Below are 20,203 nucleotides of genomic sequence, written 5' to 3'. Positions count from 1 at the left end.
TACAATTTCTTGAGCCCGACTAGGAGTGAGATGATTTCCCTATATGATCTCTAACTCCTGCAGCACCTCTCTCAGAAAGTGAAGGGATATCCCAGAAACCTTTGTGTGGCCAAGTGGAAATTTGGATGCATACCCTCGGGCACCTGAGCCCAGCACTCTCCGTGCTGTGCAGTTTCTATCTCCTGCTGACCATGGCCCTCCAGGGTCAGTGGTTTATTCAGTACCTCCAGATTTCATGTTTAATCCTGGATAAAGACAACTATTTAAAAAAGAATAATTATTTCAATAGAAATTTTATATTAATCATTGTTTTTAGGCTTACATTAATAAATAATATGAAAAAAAGGAAGCATATTGATTAAGCTGGGGTTTGTTGCTGAAAAAACAAACTCATTTTTCCTTAAAAAGTGATGAACAATATGGTATAGTGCCCAAAGTTTAAAGTTAGAGTATTTTGACCAGAAGTTATGTTTCCAACTCCTGGGCATGGCTTCTGTATTAACCTAAGGATATATTTTATGTACAAGATGTCATCCAAAATATTTTTAAAATTTTTTTCTTTTCATTTGTATTTTCCAATCCTGATGTTAGCATATTATTATGTAGAATAGAGCAATAAATTTAGCCAATAGGTTTATTGTTGGCTGATCCCTTCGGTCAATCCCTCAAATCCCAAAGTAGTGATTATGTATGTTAAAGGAGATTATAGACATGAATTAAACCCATTAAAATATTGGATTTACTTTATGAATCTATGTGCTCTGAGTAACAGAATCACTAAAAGAAAGGTTGTCTAGAGAGAAAGTGTTTATCTGTACAAAAACGATGTCTTTATGCCTGTGAAGTTACTACCATCTATATTTGCTTAAAACCTATTACTTAGAGTTTGCTTTTAAAATCCCAAAGGGAAACCAGAGGAGGAAAGTATGTTTGGTTCCTTTAAGAAGTGATAATCCACCAAAAAAGGGAGGGGGGAAGAGAGGGGAGTAGAAAGTGTGAAACCCACAAAGCCAATAAACAGAGGAAAACAGAAGCCTGCGGGACCACGGGCCCGGCTCCGGGTGGGCACTCAGTGCAGTGTGCCCACAGAGGCTCCTGATGTAGGAGTCAGCAAGGGCAGCAGTCCACCCACACTGCACCAGGGCACCAGCATCCTCTATTAAATAATATCAGATTGTTGGCAGAGATAGTGGTGTCTGACTATCCAGGTTGAGATAAATGGTGCTAAGAGAAAGTAAACACAACATTTCCTAAACAAGGGTAGAGAGAAGCAAGGCTCCACAGTAATAAGAAATTCAAAGAAGGCAAAATAAATTCTAGAATTTTAAAGCTGAAACAGATTAGAGAGATACTGTCCCCTCACCAACCCCCTGCACCTGCCGTTTTACAGAATATGGGCTCAAATCAGGAATAATTGATTTGTTGCCCAAAACTATATATAGCAGTTTCATAGGCATTCTTCAAAAAGGTAAGTTGGAGATTCACAGTACACTTGGCATGGTAAAGGCCCAGAGAAGTCCTGCAGAGAAGCCCGTTAGCTTAGCTTAGATCAGTGTTTCTCCAGCAGGCTTCTGTTTTATTGTTTTTTAGACCATAGTAATTGGCATCTCACACATTGAGTGTTCTGCTGAACATATTTGAGAAATACTGAATGTCTGAACATCACTCTTGTTCTCTCATGCGTTTATAAATGTATGACATAAATACATATATACATATGTTAGTTGATGAGCAAATCAGTTAATCGATTGTGTATGCTCTATTCCACCATCTATCTCATTGTCTACCTATTAGACATGTCTACATATTAGAATCAGCTGGAAAGCTTTTAAAATATATCAACGCCTGGGCCCCACTCTGATTTAATTGGTTTGGGGTCAGGATCAGACATCAGCCTTTTTTAAAAAGCCCCCAGTTAATTTCAACATGCAGGAGGCTTGCGAATCACTGTCTAACGCCTGGGGCTCTGCCTTCGACTGGAGTCAGCTTTAATTAATCTCCTCCTTTAATTCTGTGATGTATATGTCATGCTCTGTTATATTTTTGCTTCGGATACATTTCACTGAGTAATAAAAATAAAGGGAGAACAGTTGGTGAAAATTTACTCAAGAAATTAAGTTTGTCATTAATACAAATGATAGGCCATCTGGATAAGCAATCACGTTCTGTTACTAAAGAGTGCTTTCAAGGAGTGCTCAATTTTTATTATTAAACCGTTTAGCCACAGCGCTTAATGTACAAAGCATGTATTTTAATCAGAGAAGGGTGCATGCTAATTAAGCAGTACTTAATAATTGTTCATTATCGTCTATGAATACTCGCCTTTTACCCACATTCAAGTCTCTCCAAGAAATACCTGGAAATTTAATGAAACCCCAGCATGATTCTGATGAGTAGAGTTAAAAAGTAAAAATAGTGATTATTTTGCATTGAAGTTGATGATATTCTCGATTATTGTAGATTTATGCTTCTAGATATATAAACTAATTTGCCGATAAGAATCTTTCACTGTGTCTTTCTCTGATTGTGTTTCACACACACTCACATCTGTACACACAACACAGACAGTTCAGTGAAAATACATCATGAATAAGCATGTTCTTGCCATGATTTTGGCTATTTGGTAGGTGGGACACATTTTTCTGATTTTCATCCTGACATAGGGTGATTGTATTAGTCTCCTTGGCTGCATTTGCTGGCAATTTTGAAGTTCATGCTAGAGCACACTTTTATATTTTAACTTTGGTTAAAGTAGTGAGTGCTTTGAACAATTTAGAATAGGGAAAGGCAAACTGTTTTGGTACAAAAATGTTAACGTACACAATTACTTCAAAATGAGTTAGAAAAACATTCTCCTTCGAACTGCATAAGCTCCCAGTGGTTCCCTTTACCACTCAGCATGGCTCTCCGCTGTTAGAAATACAAATACACATTCCGTTTCAGAAAGCACCACTGTCGTGAAAGCTACGAGTCAAAAATCACTGCACAGGCTACTCAGTGTTACACATCAAGCTGGAATTTTCCCTCTGGGATTTTGATAAATTACTTCTTTTTTTCCTCCAGAATAAAAAGAGTATGATGTACAATACAAGATTCAGATATATTGTAAGGATCACCCCATGTCACAAAGTACCATCCAATCCTGCAGCTTAAACATGTAAAGCTCACTGGAGAAGCTGTATGTTTTACGATCGTTTTGACCAGGAGAGGAACAAATTGAGTTGTTCTGTCAAAAGCACAGGCCAAATCCTTTTTCTGTTAGCTGAAGTTTGGCAGATTGCTTTAGACCTTCCTGGAAAAAAAAAGGAAGAAAAAGAGGACTGATATTCTAACCCCTTCCTACTCTTTCTAATACACTGGTGGCTTTGTCCACATTCGCAGTTGGTATCACCATTTTGACTAAAACAGAGGATCAACTCAGTGAAGCCAATGTTCAGTTCAATAAAATATCAGTAAACAAAAACAATTACAATACCTATTTTCTGTTATAAAAACGCTCGAGTCAGTCAAAACACTGCAGCTGGGTGTATATATATGGAGATGGTCAGCTACACCCCAGTCGAGAGCAGGAGAATCGAGCAAGAGGACTTAGACTGTCATCGGAAGGAATTTTTGTAACTACAGAGCTGCAATCTATTCTGAAAGAAAATGGTAAGAGAATTATATTAGGTAGGTCTGAGACATCCACATCTAAGTATTTTCAATTAGATAATCCTAAAATGAGGGGAAAAATAAGTGTCATTTATGATTAAAATGAGGGTGGCTATAAATGTATTCCTTTCACAGTGGGGATACTACTGTGGACAGATGCTACACCGTTTTATAGAAAATGGTTTGTCTTTCCAGAATTATTCCTGGAGATTTATACACTGAAGAAGAAGACAAACACAGATATTGATCTGCTGGTATCATTTAGTTTTGATGGAAGGATACAAGGAGATGAATGTACTAGACTTCTCAGTTACAAGGAGGAAATATTTTTCACATGATATGTAAATACTGAATTCCATCCTTCCCTTTGCCAACTATAATGTGCAGAACTTATTGGTCTGTATCCACATTCAAATTATTTTTGCCTTAACAAACAAGCATGTAAAGAGATATCCTATATGATATGTTCTCAACTGAAGTGACTATAGTTTTAATATTTTTGTATTTAAAGAATTAATCAACAAAAGTGCAAGTTCAACAAACATTTAGCTTTAAATTTAAAGAACTTCCAGCTTTGTGTATATCTCATGAAATCTAGTTGTTAAGGGGCAGAGAGGAAAAGTTCTAGTTAACTACTGGCCAAATCAGATAGAAGGAAGAAAATTCAAGCAATTCCAGAGATCATGGATGGAGTGGTAGGAAAAAGAAGATGATTCAAAGAGGGATTCCAAGTTTAAACAAATTCTCTCAAATTCTTTAGGTTTTAAAGTGACTTCTAAGATAGCAGCAATATGCCGGGGTTCATATTTTATTTTTAATTTAGATTTTATTTTGTAATAGAATGCAGTAAGGAAGCATATTCAATCTACAGACATTCATTTATCACTGCATTTACAGAAACCGTTTTTTATTATGAAGCAGAGATTCGAGGAAAACTATTAGACCATCATTTTCTGACCTGGATCTAAGAATTATTTTTTTGGCTGTCAATATGTAGTATTTAGATCTTATTTTTAATATAGTTATTATTTAAATATTTTATTTGGTATATCTCTACTATATCGATTATTCTCTGTTATATTAATAATGAAATATTGTTATATGTTCGTCGTTGAAATAACTTGACTAGATTAGGTCCTAAGAGCCTCTACATTTTCAGCTCTCCAACCCCTGCTTCGGTCAAAGTAGCCCGTGCTCGCAGTCCTGTCACTCTCCAGTCACCCCCTTTCTGAAGACGTTTGAGCTGTCTGCACCTACCCACAAAATTCTGGCCCTGTCAAGAAGTGAGAACTGGACTTCACAGCAAGCCAACCTCGTCTCAGGATGAACTCCCTCTGTGTTCTGATCGTTGCCCTGCACTCTGATATGTGTGCTTCTTCCCTGAAAATGTTTCCCTCTGAGAATTCTTCATGTCCCTAGCATCCCATAAACTTCCATCTTCCCAAATAGCTGGATCTGTGAGAAAATGGCTCTTTCCTTCTATGTGCATGTTATTCTTAATTCCTTAATAGCGACACCGTTATGGGCAAGCACAGACACCTGGATAGAGGATTAAAGCATTTCTGGTCTTGGTCGTTTGAGAAGGTTACTTGTCTCTCTGATTGGAAGCTGGAGCATAAAGGATGCTCTTACATGAGCTAGAGAGAAGTCATGAGCTCCTATTAGAGGAACAAGAATGTCTGGGAGGAGCTCTTAGTTAGCAGGTATTATGATGACACGGGGCTTGGAGAAGAATGTGGGTACCTGGAAAAGAGGAACCTAGGGTGGTCTTTCTCTTCTCTTGTGACTTTTTCAGTCTTGCATGATTTACAAAAGCTTTGGCATTTTCTTTATATAAATACAGCACATTTTACATTAAATATAATCCTAGATATTGTTCCCTTTGCAAATGAGATCTGATTTTCTTTTAAAAACTGTTGTTGGTTATTTTGATTTATATAAATTATTCATCTTTAATTATTTTCAGTGAGTTACTGAATTCTAAATATTTCAAAATGCTTTTTGGATTTTACCTAGAATAACATAGTGGTTAGGTGCAGCTGGGAGAACATGATGGTCTGTGAGACTGAAGGAGCTCATGAAGAAAGGGAGCAGATAGAGAAGATGTGAGGACCAAGGACTGAGCCTTGGACCGCTCAGCATGGAGTCAGAGAAGGAGATAGAAGAGTGGCCAGGGAGGTAGGAGGCCAAGAGGGTGTGATGTCTTGGAAGACGGTAGAGGCAGTGCCCCAGGGAAGCAGAGGGATCGGCTGTCAGATATCACTGGGAGGTCAAGGAAAATGAACCCTGAGAACTGAACACTGGATTTAGAAATGCACACATCACGTCGCAGTGACTTCCACAAGAGCAATTTTAGTGGAGCAGAGGGGGCAAAATTTTACTGGAGTGGTTTCAATAGTGAGGAGGAGAGGAATTTGAGATAATAAGACATCTCTCTGAGTTTTTTTGTTAGAAAAGAAAGCCGAAAAGTAGGAGAGTAGCATAGAGTGGAAGTAAGACTTCATTTTCGTTAGATTAGGGTTATTTCCTTTTTTAATATTTTAAGATAATTTTTAAGATTAAGAAATTAAAACTTTGAGATTAAGAAATCAGTATATTTGTTTCCTGATGGGAATGTCTTGTGAAAAGAGAAAAGTTGACAGTTGGAAGAATGTAAAAAATTTTCTGATAAAGAAAATATTTTCTGCAATGTGATGCTTAGACCAGTTATTTTTCTAAAAGAAGCCCCGTGTTCCCTTGCCCATCATGGGTGTGCAACAGAAATGAGGTGGCAAGAAGTGCTTGTCCTTTCTCTGGGATCTCATGGTAAACCCAGCTTTTACCTTTGCTTGTTGACTAGAGCCCAACTCTAAATTCCTTTTGGAAATATTATTTAAATACTCAAATATATTTTAGACTCCAAATTTGTAAGTCAATGTTGTAATTATGCTTCTTGTTGTTTTTAACATACTCATTTTAAATTGAATAATCAGACCATATGAAGTCAACAATATCAAGTGAAACTTTACTTTGACTTCTCAGGCAATACTGTCATGCTTTATCTCAGCAGACTAATTGGTGTCGAATGTTCTTGAGTCAGTATTTCACCAATCTGAATCTGTGTCATATGAATGGATCTGCACGGCCAAGTTATCTTGTGAATTGTTTTCTTTTTTCCTCACAACAGCTTTGTGTCAACATGACCAATGAGAAGATGCACCACTATATCAATGAAGTGCTTTTTCTACAGGAGCAAACAGAATGTGTACAAGAGGGAGTTACCATGGAAACAGCTTATTCTCCTGGTAACCAGACTGGAGTTTTGGATTTTTTTTTCCAGGTATTCATATACCATAATTAGATACTTTGCAGGATGCATGCGTTTAAATATACAGAAGACAAAGAATTCCTTTCAAGGGCCTTGTTTTTGAGATATCTTTATATATGAGACTCTGCAATGTATTTATAATCTTTCAAAGTTGGTTGAGGAGCACAAGTTACCTTTTTCTGAAGGGGCATCTGAAGGATTACCAATTCACTGAAAGGACAAGAAATATCAGATCATTTTGTTGTAAAAAAAAATTCAGCATTTATTATTTGCTAAAACTCTCCTTTTGGCATGGTTACAAATGCCCAATGTACAAAATTAGTATTTTATAAAATAATATCTAAGGCTAAAAATGTCATAAAACAAATTCAACAGAATATTTTTTACTTATCTTCAAAGTTTCTAAATTTAAGTATGGAAAAATTGGCAGAAAAATATATATACATACATATAATTTTAGGGATCTGCAGGTCTTCATACTTGTCTTTGCCTCTACTTCACAATGCAAGAATCTTTGCCTCAATACCTCTATCGTATAAGCAAAAATCTCTCAAGTAAACAGCAATCTCAACCTACTGATATACATGAAGACATTGCAGGCGTGTGCCACATAATGTTTTGATCAACGACAGACTGAATATACAATGGTGGTCCCACAAGATTGTACCATATAGCCTAGGTGTGCAGGAGGCTACACCATCTAGGTTTGTGTAAGTTCACCCTATGGTGTCAGCGCAGCAACAAAGTCCCCTAACAATGCATTCCTCAGAATGTATCCCCGCTGTTAAGCAACGCATGACTGTGTATAGATTTACCCATGATGTCTCAAACACTTGAACATGATTTAAAACTGATACCATTCAGCTATTGAGAGCATAGTACTTAATTTTATACCCTTTATTTCTATAAATATAGACTTACAAATTACTTTATTTCATGCATTTTCCTAATATTGTAAAATACTCTTCTTCTTGCTACCAAGTGTTCAACGTTCCTTTTTTCATTTACAAAGTAAGCCCTCTTCCTCCAGAAAGCCCTCGCTCATCATACACATATAGTATATAATTTATCTATTTAGAGTTTAAAAATGCCTTTAAACTGACGCTAATATATACTTAACTGTATACAGGGAGCTTCAGCCGCCTCCGCCCTGGTTCTGGCTGTGATGTCTTGACTGCTACACAGGGGTCAGCAGGATGAAGTTACGTCTGTCTCTGTGGCTGTCATCCTTGAAGGTTCCTCTTAGGAATCGTCATTTCAGTAGTAGGACCCTTATCAGTATGAGCTGGAACTGAGAGTGGACGTTTTTGGCTGCTACTTCTCTTTGATATCCATAAAAATGGAATGAAAAGACATATCAAGTATAGGGTGAAAGATGTAGGTCTGTATACCAGGCAAGCGTGTACCCTACAAAACAAAACAAGTTGATTGTTTCCTGTCCGGCACCCATAACCCTCTACTACACACAAACGTTTGTCATTTTTGCATAGGCCGTATTTATGTTTCAGTGAACATATAATTGCCTTAGCTCCCTGAAGGGGCGTCAATCCAGATCCTTACCAGATTCTCCAGGCGTCTAGTACGTTGTGTTGCGCTCTCAACATTGCTACGTTTTGTTGTTAAGGTAAAACTGCACGTGATAACCTTTCACATACAGGAGAACAACTCAGTCTCTTCAAAGCCCTCACTTCCGAAGGAATTGAAGGCCAATAATCCTTTTTTATGTCTTATTTCTCCAAGTCTACTTCCTCCTTCAGACACTCAGTAAGTTTTCCAAGTCTACCACCATTCCTTCCTGGCTTTATATCAAACATCCAGAAAGCATTACACACATGAATTTTAAAAATTTTGGAGACAATACAAATTATAATGCTTTAAAAAATATCTTGTTGGTAACCAACCACCCCATCCTTGGAAAATGTCATCTTGCTTTTGGAGCAGGGTGGTTTAGCTCTTTTTGGAATAGATCCCTTCTCTTATACTAATTGGGGCCTTGTCTTTGAATTATTGAAACATCCATTAAAGGCCTCATCAAAAATGCTCATCTCCAAAGAGGGGGTCTGTCACTGCCCCTGAAATACGGACACGCTTGCATACAGCCTTTAAATACCCCATTTATCTCTACCACGTGTCTGTATATTTGCATATGGATGTGTGTAAGGGTAACAGCATCTAGAGAAGTGTCATGACATCATGATCAAATTGACAGATGAAGGAACAACTTCTGGTCTTATAATATCAATGTTTTACTTACTCTTCAACAAATAGGTTGCTATAAATTGAAATAAAGAATTTCTGATTTTTAAAGCATCCCAGACTGGACCAGTCCTCAGCAAACTTCTTACATTGACTGTTTTCTTGTAGGGCCTCTCCCATCCATTTAGCATACCTATATATTTTTTTACTTTCTCACCTCTGGGCTCTTCATGGGGCCTCATTGTGGGGTTCCTGGCCACACTGAGAGTCTTGTGATGTACCAAGAAGAACTGCTTGCTGGGCTAACATTCCCCGGATTGGACTTTGTTCTCCAGATTTCCTTATCGAAAAACATTTTTGTGTTGGTAAGACAAAGTATCTCCAGGTATTACTGATCTCAGTAATTTGCTGAGATGGATGAACTCACTTTTTGCAGGCGTTCCCAATTCCTTCCTAGTGCCATTCTCCACCTCATTAGTTCTTCTTCCTTTTCCTCGCAAAGGAGGCTATCAGGTTGCTCATTCTGGAGATGGCCACCATAGTTGCCAAGTGTTTCCAGTAGGGCACCCTCTGGTGCGTGAGCCCCCACCAGGTGGAGGTCCTCCCCGTGGCTGGCTCTTTCAACCTTTGTTCTCTGGGCTGACACCAGAATGATTAAACTTTTGCAGCCCTCAGACAAGTGTATATAGTCTTTGAGTTTTCTTTAATAGGAGCAGGAGTCTCCAAAAGGCTTAAAACAACTAGCACGAAGCAATGACTTTCGATTGGCCAAATAAATGACATCGTGAAAGGCCTCTGGTGGTCAGGTTTGGTGACCTCAGGTCAAAATACAAAGTGACATCACTATAGGGGCCAGTATACAGCTCTTCACTTCCTGAGAAGAATTATTCTTATGGTATTCACACTTTTGAAAGTATAGAGTCTATGTGAAGAATTAAGATATATGACAGAATAATGTAAACAAATAATATGTTGCCTTAGTTTACAAGGTAGATTTGATGTGTCAACAGAAAAGCATTCCTAGGAAAGAGAAGATAAACCACACAACACTGGGTAAAAAGTTATTCACCTGATGTGTAAATGCTGTGGGCAGAATGATGTTCCATGTCAGGGGATGCAGTGTCAGAGGGTGGGAAGTTCTTCACATGAGATTAATTTTACATTGTTGCTTCCTATATAAGTTTACTTTCCCTGTTTGGCAGCTATAAACTATCAGACTTCTAATTTGAATTTTACAAGTTATAGCTTCAAACTTTCTTTTTCCTCAGTCTCAATATTGGAATATCATAGAGTCATTTCTACCTCTTGCCGAGTGGGATTTTGCCGCAATTTTTATGACACAGCATCATTTGTTTCTTGATAAGTTACTTATCCCACCATAAGTATAAAGTGTTCAATATGAGTTTTAGGTCAAGAAAAATTACAACTTTTCTGTAGTCAGAAATTTTATTTTTCTTGTTAAGATGACCATATACTTCTTAATAACTCCAGTGTTTTAATGACATTCAAGTAGACTCTTTCATTTATTTATTCAGTCCTCTAATCAATAAACACTGTTGAGGGCCTACTTTACATCGGGGTTTTGCTAGGTGGTGGGCACACAACAGTGAGCAAAAATAGGTGTGTAGTAAAAGTAAAGACATTCATTTTCCGAATGCTTGTATGAACATAATGAAAAAATAAATGCATGAACAATAACAAAAATACTAAATTGAGTAATAGAAGAAAAAAACTCTCTCTTCTTAACTTTCAGAAGCCATCTGGATTTCTCTCTTTATTGGATGAAGAAACTCAAATGATTTGGTCAGTGGAACCAAATCTTCCTAAAAAGCTACAAAGTCTCCTAGAATCCTCCAACACAAATGCAGTGTATTCCCCCATGAAGGATGGGAATGGGAACGTCACCCTCAAAGATCAAGGCACAGCATTCACTGTTATGCACTACGCAGGAAGGGTGAGTTAAAGGAACTACATAATTTATGATATGCACTAATGGACCGAAGGTCTTAGGGACAAGCTTTAAAGTTTCAGTATTTTAGAGTTTATTATTTTAATAAATGAAAGCTGGGTGAACAGCCCACAAAGTTTACTTTTCTAAGCTATCTTCTTTTAGCCTGGTAAGGGCTTCACATCTTCAGAATGTGGGTGGTGAAGCATGCAGTATGATCCTTCTCATAATATTCTGAGAATTTTAACTTCATATGAGGAAAAGAGATCCGGATTTAATACAAAGAGCTCTGCTATGAACTTTGAGACATTTTCATCACCTAAAGAAACATTGGACACCTGAGTTTGCTTACCCTCAATATAGTTTTTAGTATTAAATTATTTTTCTTAAAGGATATCAACCCAAGAAAAGAAAGCTACTGTCAGATCTCTGTCGATTCCCTAACCAGCTTTGTCAAAGGTGCTTCTTTCTCAAAACCTTCAAGGACCAACTCTTACCTGTTAATGTTTCCGCACTCCTCAGGCTAGGCTCAGATTGGGCTTCTCCAAGCTGATCTCAATCATTTTTTCCATGACTTATCTGCACAATCCCCCCTATACAAAACCTCCGTTCAAGTCGTTTTTTCTAATCCACTCACTGTTTTCCTGCATCTCCTCCCACCCCACGTAAAGCCCCTCACACTCAAGCTTGAAATATCCTCCTTGTCTTCTTCACAAAGTGAATGTTGATCCATCTTTTAATGCTTAAATCCACATCCCACTTGTCCTCAATCCTTCTCCCATCTACAGTTAATATCTTCCACCTTTGAATTTTTAGCCCTTGGATTTTTCCCCCATTTGGCATTTAGTACAAATTACATATTCAAGGGTGAAATCTCTAGTCACTCTCTCACGCTTGGTGTATTTCAGTTCATTTCAACCCATGTTTACTGAGTCTCTGCTATATGCCAAAGCCAGAGCTCTAGCGAATCAAAGGTGAGCAAAACATATTCCTTACCCTCAAATATCTCAGTTTCAAATAAGGAAAAGGTGAATTGACAAATAGTTATTATATAATTTTCTTATAAAAACATTAGTAATATTAATAAACTTCTATGTTACCACAGAGAAGGAAGCAATTATTTGGCTCCAAAAAAAGTGTAGAAATGTTTTATAGAGGAGGTAAAATGTGACCTAGGCCTTCAAAGATGAGTCAGAACTCAGTAAGGATGAAAGGAACAGGCCTCCAGTAAAGACATGGACTTCAGGAAGTGATTGGTGTGTGTGTCCCTCAGGATTCAGTTGCATAAGCCAGAATCCACCAAAGCTGTTTGAGCAGAAAATATCTTTAGTGCAGGAAAGTAACTGTTGAGAACCTCTATGTTGAACCTTCCAAAGTGACCTTAAAATCACACCAAAGGACAGGGCTGCCAACATAGTTAGGGCCTCGTCTTTGATCAAGAAGCCTCCAACCATCAGGGACCAGCCCCGTGGCAAAGTGGTTAAGTTTGCGTGCTCTGCTTCGGTGGCCCAGATTTTGCAGGTTCGGATCCCGAGTGCAGACCTACATGCTGCTCATCAGGCCATGCGGTAGTGGCATCCCACATACAAAAAATAGAGGGAGACTGGCACAGATGTTAGCTCAGCAACAATCTTCCTCAAGCAAAAGAGAGGAAGATTGGCAACAGATGTTAGCTCAGGGCCAATCTTCCTCAACAAAAAAGAAAGAAAGAAACCTACAGCCAAATTGACAAGCTGCTGCCGTAGGTACTGACTGTCAGTTACTGCTACCACCTCTAGCAGTAAAATGCCAGTGCGCTGGCACTCAACATGGAAGAAGTCGGTGCTTGGGCCTGGAGATCTCCACTGCCGGAGAAAAACAAACACCTTCATGACATGCTCAAGAGGGAAAACACAGAAACAGCAGAGTGGGGCCCCCACCACTTCCACCCGCTACATTTTGTGCAATAGTGCCAGACAGATGGGAGCTACGGAGCAATCAGACCCTAGCTGCAGAGGAGCCTGGGAAAGATAACTTTCCCACTTCCCAACAGCTAAGTACCGGAAGGTAACTAAGGTGAACGCTCCATACCATTCCGCCCTATCCACCCACATTGTACTGGGGAAATCGGACAAGAAGTTCAGTTAAAACTATAGAGAATGGTGGGCAAAAAGTCTAAAAAGGTTGTTTTTGGCCAAAACATGAATAAATACACAGATGCTTCTCAAGACTTCGTCCTCTCGACAGTTTAACTTATCAGATGTTTTTAGACAGGGTGGGGGGGTGAAGTAAGAAACAAGATGACATGACATAGGATGCATTGGGAAAGAAGTAAGAGGGCTGTGCAAACCCTCAGGCCAGGACTGCATCTGAGCGGTAGCCGTGGAGTGCAGAGGAGGCGTCATAAGGCAGAGGACTGGGGACCGTGACTGACCAGGCGTGCAGAGCCAGGGAGGAGGCAGAGCTTGAGATGACACTAAGGTTTCTCACCACACTGAGCAATGGATGGTTTTTTTGCCAACCAAGAGAGGAAATCCTGCAGAATGGGGCAGTTTGGAAGGAAAGGTATTCAGTTTTAGGTGTTTTGGATTTGAAGTTTTTAATGGAAATCCCAAGAGGATGCTAAAATGCTTGATGCTGGGCTAGAAGAGGTTGGTTGCTTTTAGATACATAGTCATATTTTTGGAAATGTGTATCTTGATAATTTCACCCAGAAAGAGCATGGAGAAGAGGGAGAAAAGAAGTTAGTAAGAAAGACAAGAATCATGGAAACCAATAGAAAAGGAGGAAGAGGCAGGGTCAACAGGACGTGCACCTGCATGGGACGGTTAGGCCAGAGGGCACCTTGTGAGAAGTGACAGTAGGTGGTGCCATGTCATGGGTTGAGTGGCTAATGGATGTGGAGACGAAGTCGTGGAAGATTTTTTACACATATAGATATATAAATCTAAAAATACATGTATTTTCCCAAAGCATTACTATCGTTTATATTTGAGAGATTTAGCCTTTACAAATCCTTTATAAGAGTAGCAATCTTTTAGTCCTGTATTCAGATTTTTAAATTTATATTTTCTTCACATTAAGCATTTATTGTATTCATAGAATTTAGTTGAAAATTATAATAAGGTATAAGTTTCATGGAAGCTCTCTTAAGTCAGTATAAACCTGACTTACCTTATAAGTCTGTTTGTGTTATATCTTGGAGATGCATTAGATGTTCAATAAATGCTAATTGTGTTAAACTGAAAGAGGCTGAGCTTTGGAATAATATTTTGGTTGTTAATTACTTATGATTACTTTAAAAAATTGTGCTACAGGCACTTAATAAAATGTCAATTTCAATTGTTTTAAGAAATTTGGGGAAAAAAACCACTAATAGTTTGGATGAATATAATTATTTCAATGAGTTCTGACAGCAATAAAGCAAAGCAGAGAAAGCCACTTGACTAGTTGCCACTGCACCAAAACCCTGTGGAATCATGAATTTTCCTATAAAAGCATCTTTATATTTTAAGCAGGATTTTCCATAACTGGAGTCAATTTTGTGGTTTTATAAAAATCTTTCATTTCACTGAGATATACTAATGAGTCTTAGCCCAAGGACTCCCTAAGGACTCATTCACATGTTACAGTATAGATTATCTGTAATTTGTGGCAATATGTCAAGCCATATGCCATTCTAATCATCACTTGTAGCTACATATACTTAAATTTTGAACTATTGTATTTTCAAGAAAAGCAGCACATTCTGCATTTTATAAATCAAGAGATGTAGCAAAGAGTTAATTGGTTTAAAATCAGCATACAGGGTCTATTTTGGACAGTAGGATGAGCATTCTTGAATAGCTCTTTGATGATAAAGTTGAACCCAAAGGAGAGCTCAATGGCTCTGGGGTTCTTGGGTTGATTTGTAGCCTCTTCTTTGGCCAGATGGGTGGGCTGGAGAGTCTCTCTCACGACCACTTGCTCCTCTGTGACTGGTTTACCTGGTTTTGTTAGTGAAAACTTACTACATCTCATAGGAAGGATGCTCATTACTGCTGGTGATACTGACATCCAGCCCTACCAGGATGGACTCTCCCATCGGACTCTTCTACTCTGACTGTAAGACCCTGCCATGCTTCTGAATCTGCTTTGGAGCAGAGGCTCAGAGGTCCTTTTAGAAATGTTTAAGCAACGTTATTTGAATTATAGCTGAAGATCTTTCCTAAACACATTTGAATTTTTCATTACTCATAGGAGCCTGGTATATTTTTCAATCTCCATTACAGAAATATTTTAAAGCAAATGGGAAGAGGCTGTGCATGAAATATTAACAGAGTCTCATTAATGAGCATGAAACTGAATTAAAGAAGGCTGTGAGTTGTGTTTTGTTGTTGTTATTATTTGTTTTAAATCATATATGGGATTACCTGTTTTAGGAATTGCTTTTAACTTCTACTGATGATTTAAATGACGGATAAGCGTTAAATTCAGAAGTTTATCTGATTTTATTGGCTTTTAAAATTAAGAATCTCAAAGGAAAGAAGAATTATGATTTGGAAAAAGACCTTAGTGGCTCTTAGGAAAGTTGAATTTTCATTAAGGTGATTCTGAATTAACTCTAATGGGAAATAGTATTTTGAAGTTCTTAAATTTTAATGTGAGAAAAGGGAATAGATTAGGAGATAGTAAAGCAATCTGAAGTAATACAAATTAAATTAATGAAAATATAGGTCAAAATTAATAGTTATAAAATATATGACATACATATCTGACCTTTGTTGTCTACTCGTATCTTTGTCAAAAAGCTGTTTGATTATTTTATCATGAAGTGATTCTTTTTGGATCTCAGATAAGTGTCCCATTGTATGACCGGCTTTGATGGTTTACACATATCAGTTGACAATATTGTTCTTACCTAAGATGATGTGTCTATATTTTAGCCTCCTTCTCATCTCAAACACTTAAGTATTGTGGTGGGTCCAAAAAGATACGGCCACATGCTTATCCCCAGAACCTTTGAATTGGGTCTTATTTGGAAAAAGCGTCTTTGCTTATGTAACTAGTGTCAGGATCTTGAGATGAGGAGGTCATCCTGGATTATCTGGGTTAGCTCTCAGTCCAAAAACAAGTATCCTTGTAAGAGGGAGGCAGAGGGAGGTTCCAGAGAGAAAAGGAGGCTGTGTGACCTGGAGGCAGGGATCCGAGTGATGCAGCCACAGGCCAAGGAATGCCGGGAGCCCCCAGACGCCAGAAGAGGCAGGAAGGAGTGTCCCCTAGAGCCTCCAGGAGTGCAGGGGTTCTGGCCTCCACGACTGGGAGAGAATATGTTTCTCTTGTTTTGATGGACCCAGTTGATGGTGACAGCAGCCCCCTAGGAAACTAATGTAAATGCTCATTGCTTTGGCATTTACGGATTAGAAGAGAAGTGAGTAGTTTTAACTTATAACATGGTAGAATTTCTTTTCCACGTTTCATGCATTTGAGAGTGGCCCCTGCAATTTCTCGTCTCTGTCTGTGCTCAGGTGGTTTTCCTCACCCAGAATGCTGCTTTCCTCTTTCTTTCCAAGTCTTATCCACCTGCCCAAGGATCAAGTTCTCGACCTAATCCAGATTGTATTGATCCCTGCCATCCCTGATCAGTCATGATGCCTGATGCCTGCATAGCATTTTCTGATTCACAAAGTGTCGCCACAACCTTGTGTATAAAAGTTACTATGTCAGTTTTCGAGGTAAGTAAGCCTTGGTGAAGTTCAATGATTCACCAAAGATTGTACAGCTATGTGTGAATCTCCTGGAGTGGCCATAACGAAGTCCCACACACTGGGTGGCTTAAAACAGCAGAACTTGATTCTCTCACGGTTCTGGAGGCCAGAGTCCAAAATCAAGTGTCAGCAGGGCTGGTTCCTTCTGCAGGCTCTGAGACAAATCTGTTCCTCTCCTAGCCTCTCTCCTAGCTTCCGGGGGTTGCCAGCAATCGGCATCCCCTGGCTTGTAGACACAGCACCCCAATCTCTGCCCAGTCTTCACATGGTCTTCTCCTTGTGTGTCTCTGTGTGTCCTCTCCTCTTCTTCAAGGACACCAGACATTGGATTTAGGGCCCACCCTATCCAGTATGAGCTCATCCTAACTTAATTGATTACATCTGCAAAGATATTATTTCCAAATAAGGTCACATTCTGTGGTTCTGGGTGGACATGAATTTTGGGGGTACACTATTCAACCCACTACAGGCTAGTAGGTCACAATACCATGCTTCATTTTCCTCAAGTCCCATATGTTTTTCTCTCTCTACCACGGTTTGTGGTGAAATTCTTAGTGTTTATTGTTTATAGTCATAGAATCCATGTGTTGTATGGAAAGAGAAGATGTGCTGGGGCACACTGGGGCTCCATTGATGTGACTTTGAGGAGGACACTGACCCTCAGTTGACACACTCATGAGGTTTGTAATTAAGAAGAATATAATTATGAACCTCATAAACTTGTTCTGAGGGTTAAGTGGTGGGCAGGCAATAAATGCAAGTAACGATTATTTTGAGATGTTGCTGCAAATGTGTGAGTCATATTTGCCCAACAGTGGCTGAAGGTCTTTCAGTGCAGGAATACCACCGTATTTAGCAAAATTTTGAACTCATCAATCGCAGATATTGAAGACCAGAAAATATTTTGGGAATTATCTAATCAACTGGCTAGATTTTCAGATGAGAATATTAGGAACCCAATTGACTTGCTCAAATTAAGCTGGTGCTGAAATCTCACATTTAACAATATAAGATTTAAATATCTTATATTTTAAGATATAGAAGATATTTTATATCTTATAAGAGATAAGAATTTGTTAATTCTTATCTCTTATAAATGTGCTCACATTGCATAAAGCAGTGTTTTATCAGTCACGTTAGAATATTTACTTTTATTTATCACAATGTTATTAATATCGCTTCAGCAGATGACAGGGAAGGTGCAACTACTGAAGCTACAGTATGATATTTTCTTGCTCTTCCTATCACACTTGAAAGACTTCAGTGGAAGATAAATGCAGATAATTGAGATATTTCTCCATCTGTGGAAACTATGATACTAAAAGAGAAAACATTTAGATAAATGTTTTAACTTATGTTAATGTGACATTCTGTTTTTCACTGAATATACAGGTTGTTTTTGTGATGAGTAGCTCTACCTTGATTAAAGAGCATTTTTGCAGAAAATTATGTTCTTTACCATTTAGCTTTATGACTAATATTTTAATCGAATATACAGGTGTGTGAAATTTTACTGCAGATTTTAAAAGATCCTTTAAATATTACTTCCATTAAGAAAATTAAAGCATTCTCTGCAATTTATATACATGTTCTTACATGTAATTTTATGACAGAATGAAATTTATAGCCCTTTTATATAATGTGCTCCTAGATGTCTTTCTGTGGGTAGATTTTGATTGTATTCATCAGGATTCCTTTTCCACCCTCCTAAACCAATCCTTGTGGATAAATTGTAATCCCAGACACCGAAACCCTCATCATTGTGGTTCATGTCAGTGATTTCCACAGGCCTATACAGAAACTATGTTACTAAAATGTTGCTGATAGAAGTGATGTGGAGAAAAGAATGATGTTACTGATTTGTGGCCAGTCTATAAAATACCTGATATTTTTTCCTTTCCTTGAAAATGATCTACCCTTATTGTTGGATAAAGTTTGAAATGCATCTGTTTAGATTTATGCTGTCGCCCAGACCTTTGAGAAGTAGAGATATTTATCTCATTGATAGTGTGATAGACTCTAGGTGACATGCAGATGAAAGCCAGCCTCTTTGCCCTTAGACATGTTTACGTAACATGTATGCAGTGGGTACATCTTGGCCAGTTCAATTTCCCAGTTCCACCTGTGTCAGGAACGCTTTCTCTAGCTTGTCAGCTGGCCTTCACCCCCGGAGATCTGCGGGAGACACCAGGTGCCCAAGAAGACTCTGAAAGTAAACCTTCAAATCAAAAGAAAAAAGAGATGGACTAATCGATAGGGAGCCTTCCATCTAGTTCTCTTTCTTTTCTCCAGGCAAACACCCCAGACACGACAATGAAATCTGTCTGGTCTAAGCCAAGCTGATACTAATAAAGGTTATTTGGCAAAGATATTTTGACCCATACAGAAAGAATTTAATTTACATCTGTGTTTGTTCACCTCTTGGGCAGACTTTTAGAAAAATAAGAAGTAACTCCGGCAGGCTCCTGGTACTCTGTTGCTTATGTCAGTTTCACCTTTGGCATAAATTTTTGTAGGAGATATGATGAACGTTTTCTTACCCATGCTTTTGTTAGGAAGAGAAAATGCAGGATCTCATTTAGGGAATCTTACTGTTTCTTTAAATTTGTAATAGGTTCTGGTATCTTCATGGACTGAAAGAAAGTTGTAAATAAGGAACTTCAGATTTCCTAGAATATTGATAGTTAGTTGTTTGGTATTTTTTTCCTTAAAAGGGCCAACGAGGTGTATTCATAAATTTCAGATATGTACATTTCAAGGCAATGTCCACATCCAGATTCTTAATATCTAGATAAGAACTCTTAGCAATAATACTATGTACTCATAATAACTTTCTTTGTTAATTAGTGTTTATCAACTTTAAGTGAATCAAAATGAAAGCAAGCAAAGCTATTAGATGGAATCACTTAATGGAAAAGTAAAAAGATAGAAGCCTCTGCTTATAAATACTGATGCTATAGAGATCAATTTACCACTACTCATGAAATTGAGACTCTTTACAGCAAACCTCAGACAGAAAGCTGAAACCAGGCAAGGAAAATTATCAGACCCATTTATGTTTGCTGAAAATGATCTCATTTCTTTTGCTCAAGTCCAATCTTTACATCCATCATAGATGTGACCTATTGAATTCAAGAGTGTATCTCAAAAGTTTTGCATTTTTATCACCCATTAATCCCAACTGCCTCTTTTCTAGGGATTGTATTTTGCATCATGTAAATAACATAGGGGAGAAAGGGATTATAAATTTGACTAAGTGAATTTACCTCCATTCCATAAATATTGATGTTTCTCAGAATAATATTTTACGTCTCCTCCTAGGAGTTTATATCCTCTTGTGATTCAGTTTCGTGTATGAGATGATTCCCGAATGTC

The 20,203-nt window shown here is 38.1% G+C and overlaps 1 protein-coding gene across 2 annotated transcripts in view; it reads left to right on the top strand.

Annotated features, from left to right (window-relative positions):
- Positions 1–20,203, top strand: part of MYO16 (myosin XVI) — a 550,785-nt gene that overhangs the window by 359,628 nt on the left and 170,954 nt on the right. For both annotated transcript variants that reach the window (XM_087435860.1, XM_087435859.1), the window contains exons 22-23: positions 6,818–6,970; positions 10,908–11,108. In XM_087435860.1, the coding sequence (XP_087291986.1) occupies positions 6,818–6,970; positions 10,908–11,108 (354 nt within the window). The remainder of the gene's footprint in view (positions 1–6,817; positions 6,971–10,907; positions 11,109–20,203) is intronic.

Source organism: Ceratotherium simum, chromosome 10 (genome assembly GCF_057802395.1).
Source record: "Ceratotherium simum simum isolate JZ-2026a chromosome 10, ASM5780239v1, whole genome shotgun sequence".
Lineage (NCBI taxonomy): Eukaryota > Metazoa > Chordata > Mammalia > Perissodactyla > Rhinocerotidae > Ceratotherium > Ceratotherium simum.
This window is presented reverse-complemented; position numbering and strand designations above follow the sequence as displayed.